The 17,952-nt window shown below is 45.0% G+C and overlaps 2 protein-coding genes across 2 annotated transcripts in view; one reads left to right on the forward strand and one right to left on the reverse strand.

The window, feature by feature from the left end:
* Window positions 1-17,952, forward strand: part of LOC114641676 (zinc finger protein 501-like) — a 202,253-nt gene that overhangs the window by 133,912 nt on the left and 50,389 nt on the right. The window lies entirely within an intron of this gene.
* The window catches only part of LOC114641673 (zinc finger protein 883-like), a 28,908-nt gene continuing 18,552 nt past the window's right edge, over window positions 7,597-17,952 (reverse strand). Inside the window, exon 3 of the mRNA XM_028790693.2 lies at window positions 7,597-10,033. Within this exon, the coding sequence (XP_028646526.1) occupies window positions 8,412-10,033 (1,622 nt within the window). The 3' untranslated portion in view covers window positions 7,597-8,411. The remainder of the gene's footprint in view (window positions 10,034-17,952) is intronic.

A 17,952-nucleotide genomic window follows, 5' to 3' on the forward strand; every position in this document is an offset into this window, starting at 1 on the left:
AACATAACATGGAACATCACCAAGCGCTGGAACATAAACACAATCAAAAAAATTAACAGAAATTAATATGAAAAGAATAAAACAGGAACTTGACCAGCAGCCACCAGAGGAACCCTGCTTGAGATATAATAGAGGGGCCTGTCGCTGTATAAGCAACAGTTCCACATGTCCCCCCTCTGGTGGGAAATATGTTGGAGACTGTCTTGTTTATTTGAACTTTAAATGCTGTCTCTCAAGTTGGAGGTCAAGACAGGCCCAAAGCCTCCCAGTTTCCTAGGGTCAGGCTCCACTGGGGCCAGGCCTATTTTAAGGCAGGCCAATTGAGATTCTGGCCTGTTTTTTTTTTTTTTTTTTTTTTTTGGGGGGGGGGGGGGGGGGGGGCATTTTTGAAGGCCTCACCTTTTTGCCATTTGTGTGGTGCTGCAATCTCAGCACCAAGTGCCAAGACTTTTTTTTTTTTTTTTGGAGTATTTTGTTTGCTTTTTCCAATTCATCTGCAGCATGTGAATTTCCCCTTGGAAATTCTATCCTATCTATCTATCTATCTATCTATCTATCTATCTATCTATCTATCTATCTATCTATCTATCTATCTTCTCAGTAATGAAACAGAGTTTGACCTTACAGCTCCCAAAACCTCCATGTTCTTGTTTTTTCTTCCAGTTCATTAAAACAAATAACATTCAACTGTCCTTACCTCAGTGTGGGCAAGTTAAACAAGTTCAAAATGTGCTATTGCTGTACGGTAAGCATATTTAATTAAACGGGGGGCGAGAGTGAGCTACAGAACATACATTCATACATACATTCACAGAGCTTTCTAGCAAGGAGGTTGGCTCTCCTCAGATATTCCTGGGCTGTTTTATTTTAATGGTGGACAGCGGAAACACAGGCAGCAGGTAACAGCAATAAACTTGTTTACTTATATGGAACATAAAGTGCCTTTCACATCTGTCTAGTATTAATTGTAACCAGTAGGGGTGCCACTGAGCCCCAGAGCCAATAATACACAACACAGTCATGGGTTCAAATAATGGGATTTTAATCATCAAGCACCTTGTACAATAAAGCACAGCCAATCACCACACAAATACTGAAACTTCTGCTTGTCCATCCCCTGGCATCTACCATTTTGTCTAGAGGTCATGCCATTGCTCCGCCAGGATGCCCTTCCATCCTCTGTGGCACTCACATTAAGGAATATATAGTGCCTTTCCTATCTATCTATCTATCTATCTATCTATCTATCTATCTATCTATTGTATAGTGCCTTTTGTCTATCTATCTGTCTATCTATTATATAGTGACTTTCATCTATCTATCTATCTATCTATCTATCTATCTATCTATCTATCTATCTATCTATCTATCTAGTATATAGTGCCTTTCACATCTATCTATCTATCTATCTATCTATCTATCTATCTATCTATTATATAGTGCCTTTCACATCTATCTATCTATCTATCTATCTATCTATCTATCTATCTATCTATCTATCTATCTATCTAGTATATAGTGACTTTCATCTATCTATCTATCTATCTATCTATCTATCTATCTATCTATCTATCTATCTATCTATCTATCTATCTATTATATAGTGCCTTTCACATCTATCTATCTATCTATCTATCTATCTATCTATCTATCTATCTATCTATCTATCTATCTATCTATCATATATTGCCTTTCACATCTGTCTATCAATGAAGTTCTGTTTACTTCTCTAAAAGTTCTTTTCTAACCTGTTTGTCTCATTTGGATTTATGCAGACATTAGGATCCATCCAAGCAGGACTGGGCACAGAGTGGGTCCCAACCACAGACAGACCCTGCACTTGGTTTAGAATTTCCCAGCAGTTAACCTAACTTGGATGTCTTTAAGAGCCGAGTGCCTGGAGAAGAGGCCAGCTCAGAGCAGACAGCGGCCATTGTGCTGTTGACATGCAGACCTGAGGACCTGGGGGGTAGCCGCACCAGTAACAGCCACCACTGCCCATCTCCCTGCTCCACTGTTCCACTGAGGTGTTCCGTTTGCTTCTTCTTCAGTTTTTGCTGTTTTTGCTCTTTCTACAATAGCTGCTGACTGCATGTGTTCCCTCCGTGTCCATGTAGGTTTTGCTTTCCTTGAGATTTCCCATTTTTCCTGCCTTTTCTCTAATCTGTGGTCCTCTCTGAATGTGAACATGGATGGACTTGCCAATGGACTGTCTCTCTCTCTCTCCCTTTCTTTCTCTGTCTGTCCCAAGGCCTATCGCTGCTCCTGGGTCACGACCCCCTAAAAAGAGCCACACCTCAGCCTATCATAGCAAAGACCAAGAGCCGATTCATGAGCTACACTGCTGCTGAGATTTACCAGCTAAACTACCTTTAAAAGGGACTGCATGTTGGCACAGTGGTAGCGCTGCTGCCTCGCCGTAAGGAGACCTGGGTTTGCATCCCAGGTCCTCCCTGTGTGGAGTTTGCATGTTCTTCCTGTGTCTGAGTGGGTTTCCTCCCACAGTCCAAAGACATGCAGGTTAGGTGAACTGGCAATGCTAGTGTGTAGCTGGTGTGTGTATGTGTGTGTCATGGGCTGGCATTCTGCCCAGGATTTGTTCCTGCCATGCATCCTATGCTAGCTGGGATTGTCTCCAGTGACAATCCTCCAGACCCACCATACTACCTATTTTTGGATTAAGTGGGTTAGATAAGGACATGCACAAATCAAACAGAGTAATATGGCTGAGGTGGGTGCCCAAGGCTTTATAACCCAAGTAGCTGATGCCTGAATCCTTCAGCAGTCTCAGCACTAACCCTAAAGGGGCCACACAATTCTCACAGAAGATGACAAGGCGTGTGCTCACCCACATGTTAGACAGACACAATCTTTTCAGTGTGCCCAGGGTCGGCCCCCGAGGTCTCCTCCTGGTTGGCATTGCCCAGCTCACCTCACCTGTGTAGGAAGCCATCGGGGGTGTTGGAGGCGGGCATCCTAAGCGGATGCTTGAACCGCCTCAAGTGGCTCTTTCCAATGCAGAGGAGGAGCAGCAGCGCTTTGAGGAGATTCCTCTAGAATATTTGTGCTCCTCATGTTAGCTCTAATGCTGAGTCCAGACATCGTGCGAAAGAAACAAATTTCTGCTTCTTTCAGGTTCGATCCAACATTTGTGGCCAGAGGGGAGGACAGGAACAAAGCTTCACTGATAAATCGAGAGCTTTGCTGAAACTCTTCACCATGATTGACTGGTGCAAAGTCCACAAAACTGTAGACGCCACTCTAGCCACTTGTCAATCATTGGGACACTCATACCCTCACTTATGAACAAGAAAGCCCCCCACGACCCAACCTCCCCCTCACCCTTTGTTGGCTGAGGTCTGTGACCTGAGACTTTGAGGTGCTGACCCTCATCCTGACTGCTTCATACTCAGCTTTCCATAAAGATTAGGAACAGAATCAATGACGATGGTCAGACCTAGTGGAGTCCTACACACAAGAGTCTGACTTACTGCCAGCAATTTGAACCAAGCTCTCATTCTCGTTGGGTGGTGGGAGGGGGGGGGGGGGGGGGGGGGTTGGTATGGTTGGGGGTGTTCAGAATAACCTGCAATAGTTGGCCCAGTATCCCATATTCCCAAAACAACAGGACACCCCCAAATGAGCAACAGGTTTCTTTACTCCCATGAACCCTCCACAGTCCTTATTACAGTAAAGAGCTGGTCCAGTGTTCTGTGACCAGAGTGAATTCCGCACGTTCATCCAACAGAGGCACCCCCCACCTTTCTAGCACACTGGCATGGACCACCCCAGGGAGCTGAGTAGTACAATTTCCCCTAAAGTTGAAGCACACCCTCCCATCCACCTTCTTACACATGAGGGCAACCACTCCAGTCTGCCTATCCTGAGGCATGGCCTTCAACCTCCATACTGTGTCAAAGCCCAATGGGCAGTTTCTCAACTGCCTCAGTGACCTCCAGTGATGGGATTCAGGAGGTCCTCGACATGCTCCTTCAACAGCTCAAGTACACACCCTGGCCACTTTATTAGGTACACCTGTTCGACTGCTTGTTAATGCCAATATCTAATCAGCCAATCACACAGCAGCAACACAATGCATTTCAGCCTATAGACATTGTCAAGACCACCCACTGAAATTCAAACCAAGCATCAGAATGGAGAAGAAAGGGGACTGAAGTGACTTTGAATGTGGTGTGGTTGTTGGTCTGAGTATTTCAGAAACTGCTCATCTATTGGGATTTTCAAGCACAACCATCTCTCAGGTTTACAGAGAATGGTCTGGAAAAGGGAAAATATAAAGTGAGTGGCAGATCTCTGGGTGAAAATGCCTTGTTGATGTCAGAGGAGAACAACCAGACTGATCTGAATAGACAGAAAGGCAAAAGGAACTCCAATAAGCACTCGTTACAAGCGAGGTCTGCAGAAGAGCAGCTCTGAACACACAACACGTCAAATCTTGAAGTGGGTGGGCTACCGCAGCAGGAGACCCCACCTGGTGCCACTCATGTCAGCTAAGAACAGACAACTGAGGCTACAATTCACACGGGCTCAGTAGATTTGGATAACAGAAGACTGGAAAAAGCGTTGCCTGGTCTGACGAGTCTTGATTTCTGCTGCAACATGCAGATGGTCGGGTCAACAACTTGAAAGCCTGGATCCATCCTGCCTTGTATCAACAGTTCAGGCTGCTGCTGCTGGTGGAGTGATGGTGTGGGGGAGATTTTCTTAGCACACTTTGGGCCCCTTAGTACCAACTGAGCATCGTTTTAATGCCACAGCCTACCTGAGTGTTGTCACTGACCATGTCCATCCCTTTACGGCAAATATTATCCCGTTATATAAAAGAGGGTGACCTGGCAGATCCAAGCAAATATAGGCCAGTGAGTTTAATGTGCATCAGAGGAAAATTAATGGAAGGAATTATTAAGGATAAGATTGAGCAGCATGTGGCAAGAACAGGAGTTTACTGAACAGTCAGCATGGGCTCTGAAGAGGGAGGTCGTGTTTGATTAACATGCTGCAATTCTCTGAGGAGGCAACAAAAGGATATGATCAGAGTGGAGCAGATGATATTATTGATCTGGACTTTCAGAAAGCATTTGATAAGGTGCCACATGAGAGGATGGGCATCAAACTAATAGAAGTGGCAGTTCAGGGTGTGGTGGGTAGGTGGGTGCAAAATTGGCTCAGACACAGGAAGCAAAGGGTGATGGGGTGAGGATCCAAATCAGAATTGGCTGATAATAAGAGTTGGTGACCAGCAGGGGTCAGTGCTGGGGCTGCTGTTATTTTTAATATATAGAAATGATTTAGATAGGAATAGCATACCTGTGGAAGCACGGAGGTGTTTAGGAGAGATGGCAGTGGAGTTTGTAACCAGATTTTTTAATGGAATTTTGGAAAGTGAGAGGATAACTGAGAAGTGGAGAAGAAGTGTACTGGTTCCGATATTTAAGAATAAGGGGGATGTGCAGGACTGCAGTAATTAAAGGGGAATAAAATTGATGAGCCACAGCATGAAGTTATGGGAAAGATTAGTGGAAGCTCAGGTAAGAAGTGAGGTGATGATTAGTGAGCAGCAGGATGGTTTCATGCCAAGAAAGAGCACCACAGATGTGATGTTTGCTCTGAGGGTGTTGATGGAGAAGTTTAGAGAAGCCCAGAAGGAGTTGCATTGCATCTTTGTGGACCTGGAGAAAGCAAATGACAGGGTGAGGAGAGAGGAGCTGTGGTATTGTATGAGGAAGTCAAGAGTGGCAGAGAAGTACATAAGAGTTGTACAGGATATGTACGAGGGAAGTGTGACAGTGGTGAGGTCTGCGGTAGGAGTGACGGAAGTGGGATTACATCAGGGGTCGGCTCTGAGCCCTTTCCTATTTGCAATGGTGATAGACAGGTTGACAGAAGAGATCAGACAGGAGTTCCCGTGAACTGTGATGTTTGCTGATGACATTGTGATCTGTAGCGATAGTAGGGAGCAGGTTGAGGAGACCCAGGAGAGGTGGAGATATGAGAGGAGAGGAATGAAGGTCAGTAGGACCATCAAGACAGAATACATGTGTGTGAATGAGAGGGAGGTCAGTGGAGTGGTGAGGATGAGGGGAGTAGATTAGGTGAAGGTGGATGAGTTTAAATACTTGGGATCAACAGTACAGAGTAATGGGGATTGTGGAAGAGAAGTGAAGAAGAGTGTGCAGGCAGGGTGGAGTGGGTGGAGAAGAGTGTCAGGAGTGATTGGTGACAGATGGGTATCAGCAAGAGTGAAAGGGAAGGTCTACAGGAGGGTAGTGAGACCAGCTATGTTATATCGGTTGGAGACGGTGGCACTTACCAAAAATCAGGAGACAGAGCTGGAGGTGTCAGAGTTAAAGATGCTAAGATTTGCACTAGGTGTGATGAGGATGGACAGGATTAGAAATGAGGACATTAGAGGGTCAGCTCAAGTTGGGAGACAAAGTCAGAGAGGCAAAATTGTGTTGGTTTGGACATGTGCAGAGGTGAGATGCTGGGTAAACTGGGAGAAGGGTGCTAAGGATAGAGCTGCCAGGGATGAGGAACAGAGGAAGGCCTAAGAGAAGGTTTATGGATGTGCTGATAGGGGACATCCAGGTGATGGGGGTGACAGAACAAGATGACGAGGACAGGAAGATATGGAAGATGATGATCCGCTGTGGCAACCCCTAACAGGAGCAGCCGAAAGAAGAAGAAGAAGAAGAAGAAGAAGAATTAACAAGCTGGTTAAGTTTGCAGATGAAACCAAGATAGGTGGATTGGCAGATAATTTGGAATCCATTATATTAATACAGAAGGACTTGGACAGCAGACAGGCTTGGGCAGATGAAATTTAATGTCAGTAAATGTAAAATATTGCACATAGGAAGTAGAAATGTGAAATTTGAATACACAATGGGCCGACTGAAAATCAAGAGTCCACCTTATGAGAAGGAGCTAAGAATCATAATGGACTCAACTCTATCGACTGCCAGACAGTGCTCAGAAGCCATTAAGAAGGCTAACAGAATGTCAGGTTATATAGCGCCTTGTGTGGAGTACAAGTCCCAGGAGGTTCTGCTCAAGCTTTATAACACACTGGTGAGGCCTCATCTCGAGTCCTGGGTGCAGTTTTGGTCTCCAGGCTACAAAAAGGACATATCACCACTAGAAAAGGTCCAGAGAAGAGAGACTGGGCTAAGTCCAGGGCTACAGGGGATGAGTTATCAGGAAAGGAGACGTGACTGAAGTGTTTAGAATTATGAAGGGAATTAGTCCAGTGGATCAAGATGGTGACTTTAAAATTAGTTCATCAAGAACACAGTTGGAAACTTGTTAAGGGGAAATTTCACACAAACATTAGAAAGTTTTTTCTTTATACAGAGAACCACAGACACTTGGAATTAGCTACCAAGTACTGTGGTAGACAGGAGGACTTTAGGGACTTTCAAAACTTGACTTGATTTTTTTTTAGAAGAATTAAGGTGATAGGACTGCCAAGCTTTGTTGGGCAGAATGGTCTGTTTTGTCGAGATTTTTAGCATGTTCTACACCACAGTGTCCCCATCATCTGATGGCTATTTGTAGCAGGATACCACACCATGTCACAAAGCTCAGATCATCTCCAACTGGTTTTTTGAACATGACAATGAGTTCACGGTACCCCAATGGCCTCCACAGTCGCCAGATCTCAGTCCAACAGAGCATCTTTGGGATGTGGTCAAACAGGAGATTCGCATCACAGATGTACAGCCAACAAATATGGAGCAACTGACTGATGCTGTCATGTTAATATGGACCAAAATCGCAGAGGAAGGCTTCTAGCACCTTGCTGAATCGATGCCATGAAGAATTCTGGCAGATCTGAAGGCAAAAGGGGGTCCGACCCAGTACTAGGAAGATGTACCTAATAAAGTGGCCGGTGAGTGTACAACCCCAGGCCACTTTGCCAAACTCCATCACTGCTCTACACAGCATAGGCACAGCATTGCATTTTTCATTCTGATTTAGCTGAGAGTTTACCAGAATCGCTTTGAGGCCAGCTAGAAGTCATTATCCATGGCCTCACTGAGACCATCCCAAAAAATATCTCACTAGAAAGAGAAACTATGGCTGTACATTAATTCGAAGACAAGATTGTTTTTTAATTTTTATAAAAGAGGGGTTTTATTAAACAAAAGGCCAAATAAGATAAACTGGCACGAATGCTCAAAGGAATCTAAACACAAGCCAGGGAAGGGACCCTGGTTAACCCATAGCAACGTGTTTCTGAACACAGATGTTACAGCGAAGTCTGTTGACACATCCAGGACAACAATATGGCTTCTCGTCTCTGTGAATGTGTGTGTGTGTGTGAGCTTCTGAAGTGAACTACAATCAGAAAGTTACCTGTCAGATTTAGAATAACAACACGACTTTTCTCAACAGTGAATTCTTAAATGTTTTTCAAAGCTAATTCTGACAGAGAACCGTTTTCCACATTCAGAACAGCAATAAGGCTTTTCTCCAGTGTGAATAGTTGTGTGTCTCTGGAGACTGCATTTCAGTGGGAATCGTTTGCCACATTCTGCACAGGAATAGGGTTTTTCTCCAGTGTGAATGGTCATGTGGCTAATGCGACCCCTGCTGTCAGAGAAACACTTGCCACATTCAGAACAGCTATACGGTTTTTCTCCGGTGTGGATCCTTGTGTGGGTCTGAAGACTGCTTAAATGCGAGAATCGCTTGCCACATACTGCACAGCAGTGGGGTTTCTCTCCCGTGTGAACTCTCATGTGCCTATTAAGACTGCTTCTATCTGAGAAATGCTTGTCACATTTAGAACAACTGTGAGGTTTCTCACCAGTATGGATTCTTTTATGACGATGAAGGCCGCTACTGTTTGAGAAATGTTTGCCGCATTCAGGACAACAATAAGGTTTTTCTCCAGTGTGAATTCTTTTGTGCTTGTCAAGACTACTACTGCTCGAGTACATTTTGCCACATTCAGAACAGGAATATGGTTTCTCTCCAGTATGAATATGCGTGTGCTTTTGAAAAGTGCTACTATCAGAAAACCGTTTGCCACATTCGGAACAGCAATAAGGTTTTTCTCCAGTGTGTATTCTTGTGTGTCTCTGCAGACTGCTTATACGTGAGAATCGTTTGCCACATTCTGAACAGCAGTGGGGTTTCTCTCCAGTGTGAATTCTCATGTGGATATAAAGTCCGCCAGTGTCGGAGAATCGCTTGCCACATTCAGAACAGCTATGAGGTTTTTCTCCAGTGTGGATTCTTGTGTGCCGTTGCAAACTGCTTATACGTGAGAATCGTTTGCCACATTCCGGACAGCAATGGGGTTTCTCTCCGGTGTGAATTCTCATGTGGATATTGAGAATGCTTATATGTGAGAACTGTTTGTCACACTCAGTACAGTTGTGAGGTTTTTTACCGGTGTGAACTCTTTTGTGTTTGTGAAGACTGTCTCTGCTTGAGTACAGTTTACCACATTCAGAGCAGGAAAAAGGTTTCTCTCCTGTGTGAATTCTCATGTGAATATGAAGACTGCTGCTGTCTGAGAAATGCCTGCCACAGTCAGCACAACTGTGAGGTTTGTCTCCAGTGTGGATTCTTGTGTGCCTCCTTAGGCTGCTTATGCGTGAGAATCGTTTCCCACATTCTGGGCAATTGTGAGGTTTTTTACCAGTGTGAAGCCTTTTGTGTTTCAGAAGACCGTCTCTGCTTAAGTACAGTTTACTACATTCAGAACAAGCACATGGCTTCTGTCTCGCATGAATCAACTGAGTGTTTTTGAACATTTTCCTGCATTTTCCGTAGGCTTGCAAGGTCTCCTCCTCTGGATTATATACTTGTTGTTGATCAGTGGTGATGGCTTCTCTCTGTTTCAGAGTAGCAGCAGGAAGAGAAGGACACTGCAAAAAGGCGGTGGGCAAACTCTCTAAATCTCTTGTCGATGTCTTCATCTTCTCCTTGTTCCACAGTCTGCACTGAAGATCGGGGAGAGCAAATGAAGATAAGGTGAAGGTGCCATTCCCATGGAAACCTATAAAAAGTAAAAACAGTTGAGTTAAATGTTTTGTAAACAATTTTTGAGAAGAGGTGGCCAGGACACTGGTGGGTTTTTCCTGCCTTACACTTGGATTCTATTCCTGCTCTGTGTAGGTGTGTGGTCCTTGCATTTTCTCCTCCTGTCTCTTCAGTTTCTCCATCTCACTCCCATACCTCACAGATGTGGCTGCTGTGTTAATCACCGTTTGGTGTGTGCCAGTGTGCCCTGCAGTGGACTTGGTATCCTCTCACAGGCTGACGACAGGTCACTTGTGTCCACAGGTTAAGAAAATCTCTGGATGGGATCTGGCAAGGAGAGCCGATGAAGTGCGTCTGGCATGGAGATTCAGCCAAACTCCGTGTCCTGTGGTCAGAGTTGGCCCCTTCCTCTTTGCTCTTTTCCCTGCTCTTACTGAGCCTCATCTTCTTGTTGTGTTTGTATGTCAGTGTCTTACTGTGTAAGGGTCCGAGATAACCTATTTTTTCTCTCTTTAACACCATCTTTGACAAAAAAATCTCAAATCCCATACCCTTACCGCACTGTCACGTCCTGCAGTTTAGCACTTCCACCTTCTCTTTGACATCCATCACATCAAGCAATTAAGCAATAGGAAGGAGTAAGTTAAACATTTACTTATAAGTTTAATTGTAGCTATCCATCCATCCATTATCCAACCCGCTATATCCTAACTACAGGGTCACGGGAGTCTGCTGGAGCCAATCCCAGCCAACACAGGGCACAAGGCAGGAAACAAACCCCGGGCAGGGTGCCAGCCCACCGAAGAACAAAAACACACACACACACACACACACACACTCACACTAGGGCCAATGCACCTAACCTGCATGTCTTTGGACTGTGGGAGGAAACCCACACAGACACGGGGAGAACATGCAAACTCCACACAGAGAGGACCCAGGAAGTGAACCCAGGTCTCCTAACTGCAAGGCAGCAGTGCTACCACTGCGCCACTGTGCCGCCTTAATTGTAGCTAGTGCCATATAAAAGCAAACAGGAGGTGGCTTTGTTAAAACATGCAGCCTGATAATGCTACAGATGAAGGCAGAAGTTTACACACAGTGCATCTGGAAAGTATTCACAGCACATCACTTTTTCCACAGTTTGTTATGTTACAGCCTTATTCCAAAATGGATTAAATTCATTTTTTTCCTCAGAATTCTACACACAACACCCCATAATGGCAACGTGAAAAAAGTTTACTTGAGGTTTTTGCAAATTTATTAAAAATAAAAAAAACAGAGAAATCCAATGTCCATACATTTACAGTATCTCACAAAAGTGAGTACACCCCTGACATTTTTGTAAATATTTTATTCTGTCTTTTCATGAGACAACACTGAAGATCTGACACGTTGCTCCAATGTACAGTAGTCCGTGTACAGCTTGTGTAAATTTGCTGTCCCCTCAAAATAACTCAACACACAGCCATTAATGTCTAACAACAAAAGTGAGTACACCCCTAAGTGAAAAATGTCCAAATTGTGCCCAGTTAGCCATTTTCCCTCCCCGGTGTCATGTGACTCGTTGGTGTTACCAGGTCCCAGGTGTGTTACATTTAGTGTTATCGCTCTCACACTCTCTCATACTGGTCACTGGAAGTTCAACATGGCACCTCATGGAAAAGAACTCTCTGAGGATCTGAAAACAAGAATTGTTGCTCTACATAAAGATGGCTGAGGCGATAAGAAGATTGGCAACACCCTGAAACTGAGCTGCAGCACGGTGGCCAAGACCATACAGCGACAGGTTTAACAGGACAGGCTCCAGTCAGAACAGGCCTCGCCACGGGCGACCAAAGAAGTTGAGTGCCCGTGCTCAGCGTCATATCCAGAGGTGGTCTTTTGAAAACAGACGTACAGTGGTGTGAAAAACTATTTGCCCCCTTCCTGATTTCTTATTCTTTTGCATGTTTGTCACACAAAATGTTTCTGATCATCAAACACATTTAACCATTAGTCAAATATAACACAAGTAAACACAAAATGCAGTTTGTAAATGGTGGTTTTTATTATTTAGGGAGAAAAAAAAATCCAAACCTACATGGCCCTGTGTGAAAAAGTAATTGCCCCCTGAACCTAATAACTGGTTGGGCCACCCTTAGCAGCAATAACTGCAATCAAGCGTTTGCGATAACTTGCAATGAGTCTTTTACAGCGCTCTGGAGGAATTTTGGCCCAATCATCTTTGCAAAATTGTTGTAATTCAGCTTTATTTGAGGGTTTTCTAGCATGAACCGCCTTTTTAAGGTCATGCCATAGCATCTCAATTGGATTCAGGTCAGGACTTTGACTAGGCCACTCCAAAGTCTTCATTTTGTTTTTCTTCAGCCATTCAGAGGTGGATTTGCTGGTGTGTTTTGGGTCATTGTCCTGTTGCAGCACCCAAGATCGCTTCAGCTTGAGTTGACGAACAGATGGCCGGACATTCTCCTTCAAGATTTTTTGGTAGACAGTAGAATTCATGGTTCCATCTATCACAGCAAGCCTTCCAGGTCCTGAAGCAGCAAAACAACCCCAGACCATCACACTACCACCACCATATTTTACTGTTGGTATGATGTTCTTTTTCTGAAATGCTGTGTTCCTTTTACGCCAGATGTAACGGGACATTTGCCTTCCAAAAAGTTCAACTTTTGACTCATCAATCCACAAGGTATTTTCCCAAAAGTCTTGGCAATCATTGAGATGTTTCTTAGCAAAATTGAGACGAGCCCTAATGTTCTTTTTGCTTAACAGTGGTTTGCGTCTTGGAAATTTACCATGCAGGCCGTTTTTGCCCAGTCTCTTTCTTATGGTGGAGTCGTGAACACTGACCTTAATTGAGGCAAGTGAGGCCTGCAGTTCTTTAGACGTTGTCCTGGGGTCTTTTGTGACCTCTCGGATGAGTCGTCTCTGCGCTCTTGGGGTAATTTTGGTCGGCCGGCCACTCCTGGGAAGGTTCACCACTGTTCCATGTTTTTGCCATTTGTGGATAATGGCTCTCACTGTGGTTCGCTGGAGTCCCAAAGCTTTAGAAATGGCTTTATAACCTTTACCAGACTGATAGATCTCAATTACTTCTGTTCTCATTTGTTCCTGAATTTCTTTGGATCTTGGCATGATGTCTAGCTTTTGAGGTGCTTTTGGTCTACTTCTCTGTGTCAGGCAGCTCCTATTTAAGTGATTTCTTGATTGAAACAGGTGTGGCAGTAATCAGGCCTGGGGGTGGCTACGGAAATTGAACTCAGGTGTGATACACCACAGTTAGGTTATTTTTTAACAAGGGGGCAATTACTTTTTCACACAGGGCCATGTAGGTTTGGATTTTTTTTTCTCCCTAAATAATAAAAACCATCATTTAAAAACTGCATTTTGTGTTTACTTGTGTTATATTTGACTAATGGTTAAATGTGTTTGATGATCAGAAACATTTTGTGTGACAAACATGCAAAAGAATAAGAAATCAGGAAGGGGGCAAATAGTTTTTCACACCACTGTATGAGTGCTGCCAGCATTGCTGCAGAGGGGGGTCAGCCTGTCAGTGCTCAGACCATATGCCCGCCGCACACGGCATCACATTGGTCTGCATGGCTGTCGTCCCAGAAGGAAGCCTCCTCTAAAGATTATGCACAAGAAAGACAAGCAGACTAAGGACATGGATTACTGGAACTGATGAGACCAAGATAAACTTCTTTGGTTCAGATGGTGTCAAGTGTGTGTGGCGGCAACCAGGCGAGGAGTACAAAGACAAGTGTGTCTTGGCTACAGTCCAGTATGGTGGTGGGAGTGTCCTGGTTTGGGGCTGCATGAGCGCTGCTGGCACTGGGGAGCTACAGTTTATTGAGGGCACCATGAATGCCAACATGTACTGTGACATACTGAAGCAGAGTATGATCCCCTCCCTGGGCCGCAGGGCAGTATTCCAACATGATAACGACCCCAAACACACCTCCAAGACCACCACTGCCTTGCTAAAGAAACTGAGGGGAAAGGTGCTGGACTGGCCAAGCATGTCTCCAGACCTAAACCCTATTGAGCATCTGTGGGGGGGTGGGGGGCATCCTCAAACGGAAGGTGGACGAGCGCAAGGTCTCTAACATCCACCAGCTCTGTGATGTCATCATGGAGGAGTGGAAGAGGATCCCAGTGGCAACCTGTGAAGCTCGTGTGAACTCCATGCCCAAGAGCGTTATGGAAAACAATGGTGGCCACACAAAATATGGACACTTTGGGCACAATCTGGACATTTCTCACTTAGGGGTGTACTCACTTTTGTGGACATTAATGGCTGTGTGTTGAGTTATTTTGAGGGGACAGCAAATTTACACTGTGATACAAGCTGTACACGGACTTCTGTACATTGGATTAGAGTGTCATATCTTCAGTGTTGTCCCATGAAAAGATAAAATAAAATATTTACAAAAATGTGAGGGGTGTACTCAGTTTGGCGAGATATGTGTAAGTCAGGAGAAGGTTCATTCTTCCTTTAAAAGTTTCTGCACCATCCCCTCTCTGTGGGATACTCGCTAGGCACTGACTGAACTCCCTGGGGATTCTCTCAGACTGGAGGACATATGCAGAATGACTAGGGTTGCCAGACGTCCCTTATACAGTGGAACCTCGGTTCATGAACGTCTCGGTACACGTACAAATCGGTTTACGACCAAAAAGTTCGCCAAACTTTTGCCTCGGTTCATGACCACACACTCGGTATACGAACAAGCCAGGTTCCCTTTCGGTTTGCACATGTTCAGTCTCTCCCTGTGCATTTCCTGTGCATCAAGCAAGAGAGTGAGAGCGCGCGACACACACACACGCACACACAGAGGCAGCACACACACAGGCAGAGAGAGAGAGAGAGACAGACGCGCATACACACAGGAGCCTGAGAGAGAGGCGCGCGCACACACACAGTCAGTGCGCGAGAGAGAGCCATGCACACACACACAGGCAGTGAGAGAGAGATAGAGCCACGCACACACACAGGCAGCGCCAGAGAGAGACAGACGCGCACACACACAGGAGTGTGAGAGAGACACACACACACAGGAGTGTGAGAGAGACACACACACACACACAGAGGCAGCACACACACAGGCAGAGAGAGAGAGACAGACGCGCACACACATAGGAGCGTGAGAGAGAGCCACGCACACACACACAGTCAGTGCGCGAGAGAGAGCCATGCACACACACACAGGCAGTGAGAGAGAGAAAGAGCCACGCACACACACAGGCAGCGCCAGAGAGAGACAGACGCGCACACACACAGGAGTGTGAGAGAGAGCCACGCACACACACACAGTCAGTGCGCGAGAGAGAGCCATGCACACACACACAGGCAGTGAGAGAGAGAAAGAGCCACGCACACACACAGGCAGCGCCAGAGAGAGACAGACGCGCACACACACAGGAGTGTGAGAGAGACACACACACACAGGCACTCCAGGCTCGCAAAAGAGAGAGAGAGAGAGCGAGCGAGAGAGGGAGGGACACACAAGGCAGAGAAGGCTTGTTTTTGTTTTCAGTTCTGTTTCCAGCGATCGGTTCGTAGCCTGCAATGTTACTTTTCTTGGTGGTTTATTAAATTACAGATTTTTCAAATGTTAATTTTTTCCCTGTGCTTTAAACTCATTAAAAAAAAATAGTGTTTTTAGCGAACGGTTCCTAGCGTGAACTATAGTGTTAGTTTTCTCTGTTGTTCAAGGTTTTCTCAGCGTTATTCGATGTTTTTACATTTAGTTTACTATTACGCGGTGCATTCTATGGTATGATTAACTTTATTTGAGCCTAAAAATTAAAATATATATTTACATGCAGTTCGTACGGTCTGGAACGGATTAATTGTATTTACATACAATCCTATGGGGGAAATTGCTTCGGTTCACGACCAGAGTTTTGGAATGAATTATGGTCCTGAACCGATGTTCCACTGTATACTGGACAGGTCCCATATTTGATCATTTTGTCCCCTGTCCTGTACTGACCTTTCAGGGACACTCAAATGTCCCGTATTTAGTTCATTTTCAAATTTCGCTAATAAAAATATATTTTTACTACCTGCTTACGGTACTTAGTTGTAACTTTATTAGTAATTATACTTTTTTTTTTTCTCAGATTCTCTTAATGAAAATCACCCAAATGTAACGAGATGTTTGCTGCCCGTTTAGTTGCTATACTTGGCTGAGGACGGTGACACTCTTACCGGTTTGCTCTCCAGCCACTCTGCTGTGCAGTTCTGGATCAGCTTTGCAACATACGGTCTCAACAAAGGGTGTTACTACTTGACACGGACCACTTTTTTCTAACTGCCTGTATTAAATAATAATAATATTTGTCTGTTGTCTGTATTAAATAAATATTTTCAAATGAGTTCACTTGTACAGAATTGTTCTTAGCTTGTATTAAATAATTTTCAAACGATTTTACTTTTGTTTTCCTCATAACCCATTAAAATCCTTGCTTTATGTTTTTAACTTATGCCTCTACTTTTATATAATATATTGGTCTGGGTGTGTAGGGGGCATGTATATAGTGTAGTATAGAGAGAGATTTTAAGAGTGTCCCATATTTCTAATTGTCTAATCTGGCAACCCTAAGAATGACCTTCTGAAACCCAAGACCATATGAGGGGCTGAAAAGGTGACATTCTCTTCTCATAATGAACATGACGTGGATACCCCATCTGTCAAGCTAAAGCCAACAGTCTGATGAGGCTGAGAAGCCATGACTTCAAAAAGGAAACTTCAGCATCTAAACTCTTGGGCCAGAATGAGTGATGACTTTGTTAAGGTTTAGATGAAAGATCAATACGCCTCGTTATTGGTCATTAGGACTATTGACTCTTAAAAGGAGTTGCTTGACATCTTTTTAAACAGCTGTGAATAGACCCGACCCGGCACAGACGTACACAGAGGCACGTGTAAAAACGCAACAAGACATTTATTTTCTTCACCTGTGGGGCACGTCTTCCCCGTGAACCCCACAGGCAATACACAGTCTCAAAAGCGCTTAAACCACAACGCGCAACCCATCTTCTGGCACCACCACTCCTCCCAGGCAACCTCGTCCTCTATCCTCCTGATTCTGGCCCCAAGTGGTGGTTGCCAGTCCTTTTTATAGTCCACTCAGAAGTGCTCCAGGTGCTTGATCACCTGTTTCTGATTGCACTTCCAGGCTGGTTCTGGGATGCATGCAGCACCCCTTGGCAGCCACCCCAGATCCCCACAGGGTTGTGGAGAACTCCATCTCCCATGAAACCTTGTGGGGAAACTGAGGCACCATCGTCAGCCAGGGAGACTGACACCAAGAGTCCTGGGGGAGTTACTGAGGAGCCCATGGCTGCTCCCCCAGAACATAAGTAGAAGGGGCGTCCCGGCCGCCCGCCACACAGCTTAGACAGGCACCGTGTCAGGAGTGACTTGTGTCAGACTGGTATCAGCAAGAGTGAAAGGGAAGGTCTACAGGACGGTAGTGAGACCAGCTATGTTATATGGGCTGGAGACGGGATGGTGGCGCAGGAGACAGAGCTGAAGGTGGCAGAGTTAAAGATGCTAAGATTTGCATTGGGTGTGACGAGGATGGATAGGATTAGAAATGAAGACATTAGAGGGTCAGCTCAGGTTGGGAGACAAAGTCAGAAAGGTGAGATTGTGTTGGTTTGGACATGTGCAGAGGAGAGATGCTGGGTATACTGGGAGAAGGGTGCTAAGGATAGAGCTGACAGGGAAGAGGAACAGAGGAAGGCTTAAGAGAGGTTTATGGATGTGGTGAGAGAGGACATGAAAGTGATGGGGATGACGAGGACAGAAAGATCTGGAAGAAGATGATCCGCTGTGGCAACCCCTAACAGGAGCAGTCGAAAGAAGGAGGAGACAGGCACTGTTACTGCTTTTGTTTGTAACGTGGCCTGCT

Source organism: Erpetoichthys calabaricus, chromosome 5, assembly GCF_900747795.2.
Source record: "Erpetoichthys calabaricus chromosome 5, fErpCal1.3, whole genome shotgun sequence".
Taxonomy (NCBI): Eukaryota; Metazoa; Chordata; class Cladistia; order Polypteriformes; family Polypteridae; genus Erpetoichthys; species Erpetoichthys calabaricus.